This window comes from Podarcis bocagei (assembly GCF_964188305.1).
Source record: "Podarcis bocagei genome assembly, chromosome: 12".
NCBI classification, from domain to species: domain Eukaryota; kingdom Metazoa; phylum Chordata; class Lepidosauria; order Squamata; family Lacertidae; genus Podarcis; species Podarcis bocagei.
This window is the reverse complement of record NC_138137.1, coordinates 44,250,867-44,268,031: the sequence shown is the minus strand read 5'-3', so window position 1 is coordinate 44,268,031 and position 17,165 is coordinate 44,250,867. Positions and strand designations below refer to the sequence as shown.

The 17,165-nt window shown below is 45.6% G+C and overlaps 1 protein-coding gene across 1 annotated transcript in view; it reads right to left on the bottom strand.

Annotated features, from left to right (window-relative positions):
- The window catches only part of CCNY (cyclin Y), a 106,531-nt gene extending 90,145 nt beyond the window's left edge, over positions 1–16,386 (bottom strand). The window contains exon 1 of the mRNA XM_081163870.1: positions 15,428–16,386. Within this exon, the coding sequence (XP_081019996.1) occupies positions 15,428–15,581 (154 nt within the window). The 5' untranslated portion in view covers positions 15,582–16,386. The remainder of the gene's footprint in view (positions 1–15,427) is intronic.
- Positions 16,387–17,165: the final 779 nt, after the last annotated feature.

The following is a 17,165-nucleotide window of genomic DNA, read 5'->3' as shown; positions in this document are numbered from 1 at the left end:
AGCACAGTGGTCAAATCCCTCTCAGCCTTGTTTCCAACCATGGAGTGGGAAAGGGGTGGCGACGGCAGGACAGCTGCCAGAACAATTCCCACCCACTTCTCAGAAAGAAGTAAGGGGTTGTCCTGCTCACCAGACAAGACAGTGGCACACAGCACATAGCGAGTGAAAAATGCCACAAAAGACCAGTCATCAGGTTCCACAGCTGCAATTCTGTCCATCTGATAATATGGTGTTGCATCCCGAGGGTCGCTGGCCAGGAGGAAACAGTGGGTGTATCAAGCTGAAACATTTGCACCACGGCCCAGAACCTCCTGGTTTAGACAATCAGATGACACCAAACAGCCAATCCTGTGCCACTGAGTGATCAAAAGCTTACAGTTCTGTCCATTATCCATGGAGGCAGTGAGAGGTTTTACTTTCTTGGGCTCCATGCAGATGGGAGAAAAGCAATGACAAACCTAGACAGCATCTTAAAAAGCAAATACATCACCTTGCCAACTAAGGTCCGTATAGTTAAAGCTATGGTTTTCCCAGTAGTGATGTATGGAAGTGAGAGCTGGACCATAAAGAAGGCTGATCGCCGAAGAATTGGTGCTTTTGAATTATGGTGCTGGAGGAGACTCTTGAGAGTCCCATGGACTGCAAGAAGATCAAACCTATCCATTCTGAAGGAAATCGGCCTCAAGTACTCACTGGAAGGACAGGTCGTGAAGCTGAGGTTCCAATACTTTGGCCACCTCATGAGAAGAGAAGACTTCCTGGAAAAGACCTTAATGTTGGGAAAGATGGAGGGCACAAGGAGAAGGGGACAAAAGAGGACGAGATGGTTGGACAGTGTTCTTGAAGCTAGCAGCATGAGTTTGACCAAACTGAGAGGCCATGGAAAACAGGAGGGCCTGGCGTGCTCTGGTCGATGGAGTCACGATGAGTCGGACACGACTAAACGACTAAACAACAACAACATGGGACATATCACCAAAGGAGACCACCAGCTTCTCCCTCTTTGAACAAGCTACTAACTTGTCTTCTTTTCTGCCTTTTCCGAATGCTGCTAATAATTCTTACTATTATTTCTTGTACTCCGCCCATATGACTGAGTTGCCCTGGCCACTCTGGGTGGCTTCCAACAGACTACAAAAAAAAAAAAAACACAGCAAAACATCAAACATTAAAAGCTTCCTGAAACAGGGCTGCCTTCCGATGTCAGCGAAAAGTCATATAAAAAAATAATTTATCTCCGGCAATGTTATTTGCCTGCTTGTGGCGCTGAACACCTGACAACCATGTTCAAAAGTCAGAGGATCTGTGATAGCGTGGAACAATCACAATTTTTGCAAACCCCATGAAATTGTGCAGAATCTGAGGAGGGAGGCGCTTGTGGTGTGCCAAGAAGGAACCCAACAAATGTATCTCCAAGCAAAAGTTATGAACGGAGAAGTGCACCAACATCTCTCCATCTGGCACAACTCTCATAAATGTCAAAGGAGTTTTGCAAAGGAGGCATCCCTGATGGATTCTGTCCTAAGTGCACTGATGCAGGGCATCAAGAATCACACCTTGATTGGGTTCCTAAAATGCAAAACAAAAGCAACAACAAGGAAGTGTTTTAACTAATCAAAACCTCTTAATTGCAATCTAAAATTCAAGAGGAAAAATTCCTGGGGGTTTCTCTCAAGCTCATTTAGTATAATTGGTCAGTAAAGGGGTGTATGTATATTGTTAGCTGATTTCTGTTTTAGCATTAACCACACACACAAACATCACTACAGTTCAAATACCTCTAAGGAAAAATTACGACCAGCAGAGTAGATGGAGAGTCTCGTTGTTCAACTTGCCTCATTGACTGTAGGCATTAAAGGAGGTCAGTAAGTCATCTGTAGAAGGACTTGGAAGTTGTGTCGGCACACGCTGACTGAAGAGAGAAATCGCCGGGCAAGCTTCATTCAAACAAATGTGCTGCAGAACTATCTGGCAGGCACAGACAGGGCTCTTACATGCAACGTCTAAATAACCATTTCCAAAATGACCATCAAAACAGTATGTAGCCTTGTACAAGGCAGCTTGGCTTGCACAAAGCTATACTCAGCTTTCTGAATGTGAATATTGTTTGTATTTTTAAAAAACAGAGTGGTGGTGCAGGCAGGGGGGGGGGATGAGAATGAAAAGCCCCGGGTAGTGTCACCCTGGAGCAGAAGACAAAATTATTCAGCTGATATGAACTCCTGTGAAATCTAAAAGACACAATTCCTTGAATGGGCCCAGAAATACAGAGAGCCTTTTCTGCTGGATAGGAACAATGCTCCTTAGTACCAAAGACGACAAATGGAGCTATATATTTATTTCAGCCCTGGCTTCCTACATTCAACCAAGAAACACTTTCATTTCCTTCCAAAAGCAACAGGCAAAAAGCTGAAAATGACCCTGGGTGGCAGAGGTGGTAGATCAAACACACCAAGCATTCTTGTTTCTATTCTGAATACCTGCGTACATTGTAGAAACGTTACCTTGTCCTCTGCCTACAACTCTACAGTATCTGTATTTTTTGGCTTTGAGGCCAATGCCCCTTCCGATCGTCAGGAGGAGGGGGGGTTGTGGGATCACGACCCCGCCCACTCTCGCTCTCCCGAGGCTGGCGCCAGCCTCGCGGGAGGCAGGGATTCCCCCAATTAGCATCCCCTGTGGCGCCAGCCAATCGGCTGGCGGCAGGGGCGGGCCTTAGAAAGGCCACTTAAGGTCGGGGCAGCCCTCGGCTTGCCCCTTTTCACCCTGGAGACGACGCGGTTTCCCACCCACCCGCCCATTAGGTTTTGCCACTGACCTTGCTATGGGCTTCGGCTGGTCGCCGCAAGGGGCCTGGTAGGAGTTTTTCCATTTGGCTAATTGGCTGGTTTTGTGAGCCACTTGGTTTTTTCGCCTACCTCGTAGCAAATCGTCACAACTCCCTCGGTTTTGGCGGTAGGCATTGGCCGGGGTATTGTCATGCAGATGAGGTTGGGGGGGAGGAACGCCATCACCTCCCCCAATGCTTGAAGGGTAGTTCGTTAAAGGACTCCGAGGGGCGACGCCTCGTCCGAAACCTACGGAGGCTAGGGCCTAAAGCGCGCCCCCGAGCGGTAACCCCTCGGGGAGCGCCTAGGGATACACATCTCGGGTGGCTCCCCCTGTTGGTGTTTAACCCTTCCCGGTCAGACCGGATAGTCGGTTAGGGGCCAATGCCTAAAGCCAATACCCTTCATTTCCTGTAATCAATAAAGTTGTGGCCATTTTCGCCCATTAACCTAAAACGCTGTGTCCGTTGTCTTTATTTATTCACCTGTGGGGGGGGAGGGAATAGCCACACAATGCTCCTGCTGAATGCAAAAACGATATGGCTTCCACCTACAGGGTTTACAGAAGAAAATAGACATGGAAGGAGTAAGGAATGTTCAGTGGTAGGTCCCTTTTGTCCAGGGGTCAGCACACTATTTCAGCAGGGGGGCAGCCCACTGTCCCTCCGACCTTGTGGGAGGCCAGACTATATATTTTTTTTTGGGGGGTGAACAAATTTCTATGCCCCACAAATAACCCAGAGATGCATTTTAAATAAAAGCACACATTCTACTCATGTAAAAACACACTGATTCCCGGACCGTCTGCAGGCTGGATTTAGAAGACGATTGGGCCGGATCCGGCCCCCGAGCCTTAGTTTGCCTACCCATGCTTTCGTCTACAAATTCAATTCCCATCGTCTCCAGGCAGGGCAGGGAAAGACGCCCTTTCTGAAATCCTGAAGATCTACTACCAGCCAGTGTAGATGATAAGAACCAAGATAGACCCATCGTCTGACTCGGTAGAAGACAGATTTCCTTATTCCTATGCTACCATTATGGGATGATAGGGATTCATTGCAGAATACTAACTATGCGTACTAGGAAAGCAGCAGAAGTCATAGAAAAGGTAAGCCCAGAAAGGTCAGGTGAAGGGAGACTTTCTTAACAGGCCTTGCAATCATCTGATCTCTTGCCTAAAAGTAAAGGGACCCCTGACTGTTAGGTCCAGTCGCAGACGACTCTGGGGTTGCGGTGCTCATCTCGCTTTACTGGCCGAGGGAGCTGGCATACAGCTTCCGGGTCATGAGGCCAGAATGACCAAGCCACTTCTGGCAAACCAGAGCAGTGCATGGAAACACCGTTTACCTTCCCGCCGGAGCGGTACCTATTTATCTACTTGCACTTCGTGCTTTCAAACTGCTAGGTTGGCAGCAGCAGGGACCGAGCAACGGGAGCTCACCCCATTGCAGGGATTCGAACCACCGACCTTCTGATCAGCAAGCCCTAGGCTCTGTGGTTTAACTCACAGCGCCACCCACGTCCTCATATCTTGTCTACCTGTTTGGTATTTTCAGCTCACACTTAATGCTACTGTTTAGTTGAAGGGAGCACACGGTGCTGAGGGGTTTTTGTGTTTATTGTACACTCTGATCCACCCAGCCACTATCGGCCTCACCTCACCAAAAACTCAAGGCGCCATTTCTTACCCTACTGCGGCTGTAGAGACCAATGCAGGAGAGACATGTTTTGTTGCAGCCGGGGCAAACAAAGGTGCCTGGTTGTGCTGCTGCAGATGTACCATGGCGTTTCTTCTCTCTGCGCTCCTCCCAGAAGTCATTCCTCCTCTGGACACTGCTATGAATCCTCTCTAAGGATTCTTAAAATCACATGTTTCTTGAAGAGGTCCCAAAGAAGGTAGTGCCAGGTTTACAGGAAAGAGCACAGCAGAAAGCAAGAGTGGGAGAAGGCAACCAAAAGGACACTAAGGAGAGAGGATGTGGTTATCCAGACCATAAACAAGGTCTGATGCTGACACTGGGCTGTAGCCAACTAACTCCTATTCAGAGTAGCCCCCCCCCAAATGAATACACCTAAGTTCTCTGTGTTCATTAACTTCAATGGGTCTACTCTGAGTAGGACTAAGCATGGATACAACTCATTGTCCTCATAGTGGGGATAGACCTGCATCCTCATTCTTTAACCTTTAGTAGGGACAATCACATACAGTCATACCTCGGGTTACAGACGCTTCAGGTTGTGAGTTTTCGGGTTACGGACGCGCTGAAACCCGGAAGTACTGGAACGGGTTACTTTTGGATTTTGGCGCTCGCGCATGCGCACAAATGCTAAATCGTGCTTTGTGCATGCGCAGAAGCACTGAATCGTGACCCCCGCACGCACAGACGCGGCGCTGTGGGTTGCGAACACTGCAGGTTGCGAATGTGCCTCCCGCACGGATCATGTTCACAACCCAAGCATCCACTGTACTCTCAGCTGCAAGGCTCACCCCCAGCATTCACCAGTCAGTTCATGCCCTTTCCTCTGTGATCCCCAGAAGGTGAAACAATCACCAGGTTAAGGCAATTTCTTGGTGCCAGAACTACACACCCACCACTTAGTGCCAACAGCAGCTGCTCATTCATCTAAGTGCCAGCTATTTTCACTAACTAAGTAACGCGAAAATCAGTCTCGCAGTTTACTTGAGCAGGAGAAGAGGAAGGAGACATGTGACGCAATTATTAGACAGCCGCCATCAAGGGTGAGGGGGAAGTCACAAATCATGCCCCTGGCACAACCTGGCCCTCACAGTCGTCACATTCTCTAATGAAGAGAGAATTGGCAATTACTGTCAGGGCCAAAGGGCAGGTTGCTACTTTCAGCAAGTACACTGTCAAGGTATACTGGGCATGAAGCCTCAATTTCACTGTACATTTCCTGCTGGACATATCTGACAGAAATTCCTTCCTTGCTGGTACACAAAGATAGTACATTGCAATTTACGGCATATATTATTTTTCTGATTGATCTGGAATGTTTATGAGGTAGGCTTCCAGGTGGGAACTGGGAGGGTCTACCTTTCTGTGTGTGGATAAATGAAATTATATATATGATACAAATGTGATAAAGGCCCCTTACAGTTATTTTTCCCCTCCTTTCTCTTTTCTTTTCTCTCTCATTTCTTGAGTTTCTTAAAATTTTTGTTATTTGGTTTGATTTTTATTGTATTTATTGAAAACTTTCAATAAAAATGCTTATTTTAAAAATGAAGCATTTGTGAATTACTACACATCACAGTATCATCAGTATAAAACAAGAGTGGTATACAATAATAAAAATAAAACAAGAACAAGTAGAATAGTTCTTTTAAAAAGCAAAAAAAAGCAAATACTGCCTGCGAGTAAACTCATTCTTCTGAGAAAGCCTGTGAAAATGGAAAATAAAAAGTTTTTAGCATCTGACAAAATGCATACAGTGTTGGAATCTAATTTCAACAGGCACTCTGTTCCATAGGATAGCTGAAGGACCTTGTCGAAGCTGCCATGAAATGAACCTCTGGTGCATGCAGCTCCACAAGGATGACCCCTTGTAGATGACGGCAGCGGGCAGGAAGGTATATAGACATTGAGGTCATTCCTCAGATATCCTAGTCCCACGTTGTTTAGGGCTTTATACGGCAACAGTAAAACCTTAAAACTTGGCTCGGTAGCGTAATAGCAGCCAGTGTAGTTCCCTCAGCACTGACGTGATGTGTTCACAGAAGACAACCCCAGCCATAAGAGGGGCTGCGATACATCCTGCACGAGCCGCAGCTTCCGGACCAAACCTAAGGGCGCACATATTCACAAGACAGTGCATAGTCACACATCAAAAAGCTTCTAAGGGAGGAAAAAAGAACATGCCCATTTAGAACTCCCAAGCTCAAGAAGCCACTGGTCACAACCATATTTGTTTACACATGGAGGCCATTATTGTTATTTTTTAAGGTTGAGCATAAATAGTACTGTAAGTATAGCGGCTGGACCTGGCACTGGGAAAGCAGTCAAGGAGTTGAGCCCAGTATACCAGCAGATGAACTGAGTGATGTTACTTCATGAATATGTGCTCTCTGGTGTGAGCTCCCAAGTAGGGAGACTGTGTGCCATAGAACCCAGTTGAAAACAGAATGCTATAGCAGCACGTGAGTTAAGTTGGATCTGTAAAGGAGAAGAAAGCAGAGGCTTCTCATGTAATCCTTATGACTGGAAATGAAAACGCACATTATGCGTTATGCTAACTTTCTTGTAGAGATAATGAATTTAGGTAGTTTTTTTAAAAAAAGTTGTAGAATGTTAATTCTCTTAATGAGGGCTTGCTAGGTAGTGACAGCAGTCATGAAATTAAAAAATGCCTGCTTCTTGGGAGAAAAGCAATGACAAACCTAGACAGCATCTTAAAAAGCAGAGACATCACCTTGCCAACAAAGGTCCGTATAGTTAAAGCTTTGGTTTTCCCAGTAGTGATGTATGGAAGTGAGAGCTGGACCATAAAGAAGGCTGATCGCCGATGCTTTTGAATTATGGTGCTGGAGGAGACTCTTGAGAGTCCCATGGACTGCAAGAAGATCAAACCTATCCATTCTGAAGAAAATCAGCTCTGAGTGCTCACTGGAAGGACAGGTCGTGAAGCTGAGGCTCCAATACTTTGGCCACCTCATGAGAAGAGAAGACTCCCTGGAAAAGACCCTGATGTTGGGAAAGATTGAGGGCATAAGGAGAAGGGGACGACAGAGAACGAGATGGTTGGACAGTGTTCTTGAAGCTACTAACATGAGTTTGACCAAACTGCGGGAGGCAGTGGAAGACAGGAGTGCCTGGCGTGCTCTGGTCCATGGGGTCACGAAGAGTTGGACACGACTAAACGACAACAAAGGGTGGCAGAGGGGAATGACTGGGATAATGTGAGATAATAAATGTGCATCAGCAAAAAGGGGGACAGTGGGACATGTGGTGAGGAACATTCCTTTAAAGTCACTATCAAGATTGTAATGAAACCTACAATGTTGTGTCTGTCTCTACTAGCTCAGGTACAGGCGAGGAGGCTGAGAAAAGGGTCTGTCACTGGAGCTCCCAATGGATTCTTATTCCTACTTAATTTTTTTTAAAAAAAATAAACACTACTCCAACATAAAGGGTGGAGGGAAGCATGAATTTTGCTTTCTTTACATTCTCAATGACCTTGCCCAGAGCAAAATGCAAAGTATCTACAGAGAAAGTGAATACATTTTAATCTGCGCATGCAAGTTCATGTACTAACAGAAATGAAGGATAAATTTTTCCCTACCTATCCTTCAAAAAAAAAGACAGGCAAACAAAAGTCACTGTTAGGTCCTGCAACATAAAATGGATATAGCTAGAAAGGAAATTAGTAATTGATTCCAAATCTAAATTGGCTTTCAAGCTACAGAGTCCTCTCTTATTATCTTCCTCTAACTTAGCCAGAGAGCTCGATGCAATATGGCAGAATTGTGCGTTCAAACATCTACATTTACCCTAAAGATTTCCAGAACTCATGCAAAGGGGTAGAGACAGAGACACCACATATTCTGTTACTGATTATTTGGAAATTGTGAAGAGGTCACAGGAATGCAAGAACAATTTGCTAATAGACACCCATACCCATAAATTGCTGAATCAGTAATGCACAAGGGAAACTTCGCAGGGAAACAAACGAACTTTGATCTGGTTCCTTCACCCACTTCACTCTTTAACTTCCCTGTTCTCTCCACAATGACACTGCTGCACCTGGAAAAATACAACTATATGCCATCATATATAATCCTTTTTATGCAAACTACATAACGATGAACAGAAGCAGAGCACACTGAATAGCCACTGAAGTATTTGCTACTCATTCTTTCTAGCATACACCATGTATCCTCATTAACTAACAAGACTAGCAAGGAGTTAATAATCCCTCTTTAAAAAGGAGCAGGTCTCTTCAGTTATACTTTGCTTTACTGCTGCATCCTCTAGGAATGAAAGCTGAGATTTAAGTTGGTGAAGGTCTTCGCTCTCAAAGCTATTGTTGTATGAGCAGCTTTACAACCACAGGGGCAGAACACTGCCTTCCAAAGTGGCTTTCTAGTGCCTTCCTGCACTTGACATTTAAGTGGCAATGTATGCCAGAAACATTTCAATTTCTACGCATTTACTCTTTACACAGTAGCAAGCTTCAAATATGTAATACAGCTGGTTTTTAGATGAAAAATGAATAAATTATGCATGTGATTTAAATTTACACCCATACAACGTGCCATGAATTAAGACCACTTTCACAGCTCAGTACAATCCAAGGCATAATTTTGTACTTTTTTATTATAAACCAATGGCAAAAATGCATACACAAAAATTTTCCTTGGCCGTTTATCAAAGTGGAAAGAATGGCAAGGTCTTGGCAGCCAGCACCACTCTGCCACTGCAAGCACTGAATCCAGAAGGGTTTTAAGAGACAAGAGTTTTTAGTGAGATGTGCAAACAGAAAAGTTTCTGGCCACCATTACTACTAAGTTCCCAAGGCAACATCTCATGTATGGCAAGACCAATAGGAGAAATTTTGCCATGGCTGCGGAATGACCACACAAGCATATCACACAACATAGGTGGAGCACTCAGTTCAATATCAACTATAATATACAAATTTCAGCGATCACATCTGGATGGCATGGTAAGCCATAAACCATGGTTTGCTGTGAATAAACAGCTAGTGCATGCTGCCAAATGCTGCCACCCACGATCCTCCTCTGGTGTAACCAGGAACAGCAAGCCATTGGTTCCTGGGACATCCAAATCAATCCTCAGAGCTGGTTTCTCTCCAAACCAATCATGATCTGAAAAGGCTACCTTTGGTTTCCCCCTGGAAGAAACAACCACAATCACTAGTCCAAATGCAATACTAACCCAAGGCTTATGGTTTATTACCCTGCTTGCGCTAAGAAAGAAGGGCAGCAGGAGCACTCAGCAGCATGAATTAGCATGGTACTCATTCCCATAGATAAGCCACATGGCTTCCCTTGTCGTCCCAATACAGCCAATGTGCAAGCCTTTTAGCAAAGTATGATCACTTATACATTTTCAAGTATTCTTATGTCTAGTTATTAAAAATGACTGATATGCCAACTGCCTTACACCTTGTCTGCATATGCCTTGCCCAGACCTCTAACTGAAATAATACACTAGACATACAATTTATCAGAATTCATTCAATCGTCAACTGCAAGGAAATACAAAAAAAAGTATCAGCAGCATTGAAAGGCTCACGTTCCAGATGATGAAATCACTCTAAAGTTTGTGCGTACTGTATATATATAAGAGGAAGACTATATTGTAGCAATACTTTGAAAAACTATAAATATTTTGAATCCTTAACAATGCACTCCATCCTTAAGAGCACATGCACTATTCCACAGACTCAATGGAGCTATATGGGTATGCGTCCTGAATATGTTGCAACCCAATCTAACTGAACGTTCCTTTTTATTAAATTTTCTTTAAGCAAGCCATGCAAAGACTGCAAAACAATCTATCAGCTGCTCTGAAACCCTGAGTCTTTTGCATCCGGTTTGACAAACCTAAAAGCTCTTGTACAATTCTGCCTTTGATCAAAAAGTTTCCCACATACTTGGTTGAAGAAAATAAACTGCCCCTGTCTAGCAAATAAATCATGTTGAAAAACAATCCCCAGTCAAGAGTTCTTCCACCATGCACAGAAAATTTAACACACGATTGACATGCCATAAAAAGGAGGCCTGAATGGATTTTATTAGTGGCCCAGTTATATGGGATACAGATTTCTGATCCGGAATTGACAGTGCAAGATGTGATCTAGCAGTACTGTGTTAGTGCTTCATTCCAAGCATGAGGGAGGAAAACATTGCATCAGAGCTGAAATTATTACGCTATTAATATTCAAACCCACCCCACAAACAGCATCTGGCATTTTTATATGGCTACAATATTCTGGATCAGCGTGTGACGCGAGTGGGAACATCACAGATAACGACAGCATAGCAGTGCAGAAATCATGGCATCTAATCTTAAATGCTAATTTGCCAGTGCTTCAGCTAATAGGATCGTGTTGCAAGAGCATTTTAAGGATCAGATGATGCTTTAGCCGGTTCTTAACAGCATTAATCCCCTAATTAAGGGAATTTATAAAACAGTTGCTTTTAGCAAAAGGTAGAGAGGGCCTGCATTTGTTGGGCGCAACCAGTTGTTACACTCGCCACAAAAAGGTCTTAATGGTGGGAAATATCACTTAACGGCTAAAGCATGATTAATGTATTATACATTTGATGTTAGCCTCTCTGAGCCCGGTTTTGACCGGGGAGGGCGGGGGATAATTATTATTATTATTATTATTGAATCAGGGGCGGGCGAGTGTCATAAATTCAACATAAACTGAACCCTGAACATTATGGTCAAGAAATAATCTTTTTCTTCAACAGCCAATAATAAAGAGTAACTTCAGTAAAAGGGCAAGGCCAGACAAATTCCTCCACTGTGAGAATGTGCGGGATTGTTGAAGTTTCAAGTTGTAAACAATTAAAGAGATACAAGAATTATGGTGTCGGTCTTTTCAAGAAATGGCATGAGAGAGAGGATTTGTTTTATTGCAAGCTGGAATCATCCTAGCCATCTCCAACTAGGAAATCTCCAATAGTTCTGACTGCAAAATTAAAGATACACAGTGCTATATGCCTGTTTGAGAGACAAAGATTTATTTCCCTTGCATCTTTTGATCCACACCAAACCTTGAGGTACTGAACCTGAAACAAGTTTGTTGGGATCCAATTCAGAGAAGCAATGCAAATAATTAACAAAAAAGACACATGGTTATATATAAGCTTATATATCAGAAAATATTTGTATATTGCTGAGCTATCAAAGTACAACAAATACCAACATTTCTTTATTTGACACATATTACATTGCTTATCTACTGGGGTTAATAGTCCCACATATAAACACACTTGAATAACTCATTAACTGAGTAGAGAGCTCAGGCTAGGCCACACCCTCACCTCTGCTTTCATTCAAAATGAACCCTGTGAACACACTGGCTTTCAGCCAGGGGTCAAATCAAGTCAAGTGTAGATTATTTCACAAAAAGAAATCTTACACAAAACAATTATTTTTTAGAACTGTCATTTTACCTTGAAAAGGTACAAAATAAATACCACACAGCACTGAGCACATCTTGTCAGATTTTTTTTTTTATTAGCATGTCATAAAATTGCTAACCTGGCCAGTTCTGACGTTGCAACATAAGAATTAATCACTCTGAGGGGATTAGGAATGCTCATTAGCTACTCATCTGTGGCTCAAAAAAGTCTTCAAATAATAATAATAATAATAATAATAATAATAATAATAATAATGTGTTTTAATTGTCTCAGCTTTAGCCAATATCCACACACTATTAAGAAACAATAGTCTATCGATGCAATATTTTAAATCAAACCAATGCACATGGGCAAATAACGTGTTAAAATAAAATCTGGTGTATGAAAAAGTTGAAGCTACCAGTTTTGCTTCTTTTTTTTTAAGAGAAACACATGTGTGGATGGACGCACTTTTAAAAGAACTGACAAGATTCCAATTAACTAATGCAAAGGACATCCACTTGACAGGCAAGTCAGGATTTCCCAAACACTTTTCAAATAGCTCTCTGACTCTAGCACAAGTGTTATTAATCCATTATACCAATGTCTTGTCAACCCATGCAGGGGAAGGCATCAGTAAAGACTGCCGCAGAAGAAACCTGCCCAGTATCTGTGACTGTCTACATTTCTCAGTGAAATTTAGCACAAACCAGAACAATTATCCCATGATACTAATTCAGATCTGATGGACCGCAGCTTGTTTCTGAAACTGAATATAGACAGATTCTCAAGGCTATGGTTTGTATCCAGCGCTAGTCATACTTAGAATAGACCCAGTTAATGAGCAGAAGCCAGAACAAAAGTTAACAAACATGACTAACTTAGGTCTATTACTTTCAATGGGTCTACTCTTGAGTAGTTAGTTGGTCACAACCCTACCAATTTGATTGAACTTGGGAGGCCTGTATACTGCAAGAACCCATATATGTCCACAACATGTTGTGAAGCCCAAAAGGATGGCATTCTTAAATATTACAGGCTTTCCCACAGATATACAGACTTGGGGGGGGCAGAACCCCATAAAAGGCAACACAAAAATGAGTGAAATTTGTTGCCTAGGAACACACTGCACCTTAAACAAAAAGTAACTATGGGATTTTTTTAGGGGGGTGGGGGGTTGAGAGGCTTTCCCTTCTAGAGTATGAGGGGAAATACTGATGGGCTCCAACACATGACGGCCTCCAAAAAGTCGTCCCCCAGAGTGGCATGATAACATCCAAAAGCGTCTTCCATCAAAAGCAAGAGCAACATATGCTAGCATTTCCCACAACAGAATGACAGTGATGCGCACATGTGGATGGATGAACAGCATGAGGTAAAACAAAAACAAGAAAACCCCACAGCATTTTGACGCTGCCACTTTCAAATGAAAGCGCCGGAGGCACGAGCTACACGAGAGGAAAAAATAAAATTTCAGTCAGTAACAAGATGGAGGGAGGAAAGGCACACTCCAGTCCCTTTCCTACCCCACTAAAACAGTCTTCCCAAACCTAGTGCCCTTCATCATGCGAGTTGCAGTCCAAAAACCAGCAAAGTGCACCAGGTTAAGGGATAAATTAGGCTACCCTAGAAACACACCCTGAGAACCATCTCACAGTGTCCATGGGACCACAACAGTATTTTCAAGGTCGTCTTCAGTTTCTCTTCACAAAAAGGCGGTCAGGGGGGGAAAGACCCTTCTCCTCCCTTCAAATACTGGCTATTTCTCTTAGTAACTCAAGGTCACACACACCCATTCCTCTGTGAACTGGAGTTGGGAAAGAACTGCTGGATATTCCCTTCCCTTCTTACACAAAACACTTGAGAAGATTGGGAAATGGGCAGAAATTACCGCATTGTCCCAAGACCTCTTGCTCACAGACTGGTTAGTTCTCTTCCCCCTTGGTATGGTGGCAGGGCAAAAACTGTGACCCTCCAGATGTTTAGACTCCGATTCCCATCAGCCCATAGCTGTCAACTTTTCCCTTTTTTTAAGGGAAATTTCCTTATTCCAAATAGAAAAGGGGGAAGTTGACCACTATGCATCAGCCCCTGCCAGTACGGTCAATGGTCAAACATGGTCGTAGCTGCAGTAAAGCTGCATCTATGGTGCATGGGGAAAGAATGTGCTTACCTTGTGCCACCCTAGAAGTTGTAGGTTTTGTTTATGAAGTAAGGTTGGCCTAGCACAACGTACCACAAAACTGCACCATCCAGTTGTGCGGTACAGTTCTGGCTAGGTCAGCCTAGCTTACCCAAGAAAATTAGAAGGGCGAGGTGAGAGACATTTTCCCTTCGCAACTCTGCTGAAGAGACCAAGGGAAGTGACCTGGACCCCAGGCAAATTGTGGGACCTGCTCCATGACAATAGCTTCAAGAAAGTCTTTGAGCAGAGGCATGTCCTCCCCGCGCACAGCTATGTCCTCCCCGCGCACAGCTCTCAACAAGAGAACATGACTCCAGCGCTGACACCCCCCCACACACACACACAAAAAGCACGAGCAGCATGTGGAGACTCACTAGTAGCCCATGAGGAAATATTTTTTTTTAACCAAGGCATATTTCTTAGGTTGGAAGTTTGAAAAATGGTCCACATCTGCCATCAGGATTTCAGGAGCTAGAAGAGACATATTGCCCCAGTTGGCCTATTCCACCATGGCTGGGCCATTCTATCTACTACCAACTGCTCTGTGACAGGAAGGATCCTGGTTACTTTTTATATATTGGTGCTGTTTACTGTGATTTTTAAAAACCCCCACAAACCATCACAAACAACCTTGGAAGGCTTTGCATCCTGAATACAAATACATGCAATAAATAAACAGAACTAAAACGATGGGAAGGCCTCAAACCTCTAACTCTTTGGTGGCCTCTGCTAAAAGATCTTGAGACACCCAGCAGTGTCCCAAATCAAGCCCTTTCCCCAAGGCTCTGTCATTAAGCAAGGGAGGCATATTTTGCTACCTGAGGTGGGGAGAAGGTGGAGAAAAAATATCAAAATGCAATCCTCTTATGCAACTGACCATCTGCAACCCTTAATAGAACCCCCAAAATCTGACACCTCGGGTGGCTTTCTCCTCATCATGCGTAATGACAGAGCCCGCCCAAAGAGCAATCAACACATGCTCAGAGGCAACCGCTCGCTTAATACACACACACCCAAAACATGCTCAGGAGCGCTCTTCCGCATTCCTTCTTCGGGGATGCCGATCTCTAGCTTGCAAAGAATTGAACTGCAAAGAAAGACCGCTCCAAGGCTCAAGTTTTTATTAAGCCGTCTTTGGAATGTTGCTTGTTGCTTGACGCGTGCAGGGAGGCTTTCACACGTGCATGAAGGGGGGTAATCTCTCTCTCTCTCTCTTTTCCCACATGCACGCCGCTAAACCCCGGGTCTCGCGCGGTTGTGGGCGAGGGGGGCGAACAGGAGGTCTCTCCTTACCGTCGATGTTCTCCCTGTCGCTGATGTGCTGCAGGTTGCATCCCGTGTCCTCCCGGCTCAGCTCGGTGTCGGGGCGGTAGGACTCCAGCCGGGAATGGGCATTCCTCCGCAGCTTGGGGCTGGACGACACGCAGCATGAGGTCGTGTTCCCCATTTCCGCCGCCCGTGGAAAGAGGAAGGAAGGAAGGAAAAAGAAGGGAAGGAAGGGTGGTGGTGGAGGAGGAGGAGGAGGGAGGCAGCAGTCACCAGCGACGTCGAGAAGCCATCAGCGTGCTGGGAAACGGCAAGCGCCGCTGCGGGGCAAGACGACGGTGGCGGCGGCAGCAAGCGAGGCTCCCGCCGGCCGCGCTCCCCGGCGGCTGCTGGTGTGCCCCGAGGCTCATGCAAGCCGCCTTGCCCCGCCGCGCGGCTCAGTCCTCGTGCCCAGGCAGGCGCTGCTGCAAAGCCGGGCTATGCCTCTGCTGCTGCTGCTGCAGAGCCGCAGCCCCATTGCCCTCCGCCGCTCCGCCGCCTCTTCTTCCTCTTCCCAGCAGCAGCGGCAGGAGGGGCTGGCTGGCGGCGGCGGCAACACCGCAGCCTTTTCTCCCCCGCCAGCGAGCAGCGGCAGCAGCAGCAGCGAACCCCGAGGCTGCCTTTTGCGAAAAGGAAAAAAAAGAAGCGGGGGGAAGAAAAGGGGAAAAACGGTTCCGGTTCAAGTGGGTGGGAACGCCGGGCTTGCTCGCTCTCGCTGCTGCTGCTGCTGCCAGACAAACAGGGCAGGCAGGCAGGCAGGCGTCTGTTTCTTTAAGCAGCGGCAGCGCCTCTCCTGCTCGCTCCTCCCGTCGGGGGAAGCCCGGCCCGGCCGCAGCCGAGCGGGAGAGGGAGGGGATCCCAGCCGCGGGCGGAGGGAAAAGCCCCCTGCACGGCAAGGAGCGAGAGAGCCGGCCGCGGCCAAAGACAGCACCGCCTTCCTCTTTTCTGCCGGCTGCCCTGGAAGGAAACGCGCAGGAGGCTCCTCCGCGGCCGGGATCCTCCTCTGCGTGGCTCCGCTATGGGAGGTCTTCTACTCTGCTTTCGCTTTCATCCCGCCCCCCGAGCTTAGTTTTGGAAGTGACAAGCTGAGGGGCTGGGATAACCCGGTTTAGGGGTTAGGAGGGCCCGAGCAGAAAGACGCTGCTAAGGGAACAAGGTCTTGTGTTCGGGTCTCGGCACCACCAGTGCCCCAAATGAATGTAAAGGCTGGCTTCCAGCGGGGGCGGGGGGGGGGCGCTATTGGATACCTGAAAGTTTCCGGGCAGGGGAGCATCAACACAAATCTGCAAATGCGCATTTATAGGATGCGGATTTGGCATGGCACAGAAGGCAAAGCCAATCACTGTAAATAGATTGTTTAGTTTGAACCCCACCTTAGATCACCCCAAATCAGCTTCTCTTCGATTCATTTTACCCCCATTAATTTCTCTCTTTTGCAAATCAATTACCGGTACACTATCTCCCCCCAATTCATTACCCCTGCAAAGTTAAGTAAATTGATTACCCAAAATTTATATCCTACCCAGCACACAAATTCAGTTTCTCCCAAATTCATAACCCACCCAGATATATTCAAGTGGGCACTCAGAAAGATTGGGGGGGGTCATGCCCCATTTGGGTCCATGCCCACCCCAGGTATACCTCTGACGTCAAGCAATGGGGCCTCACCTGGATCACCTAGTCCTAGGAGAAAGCATACACATTCTCAAATACAGGGCCATCCCTA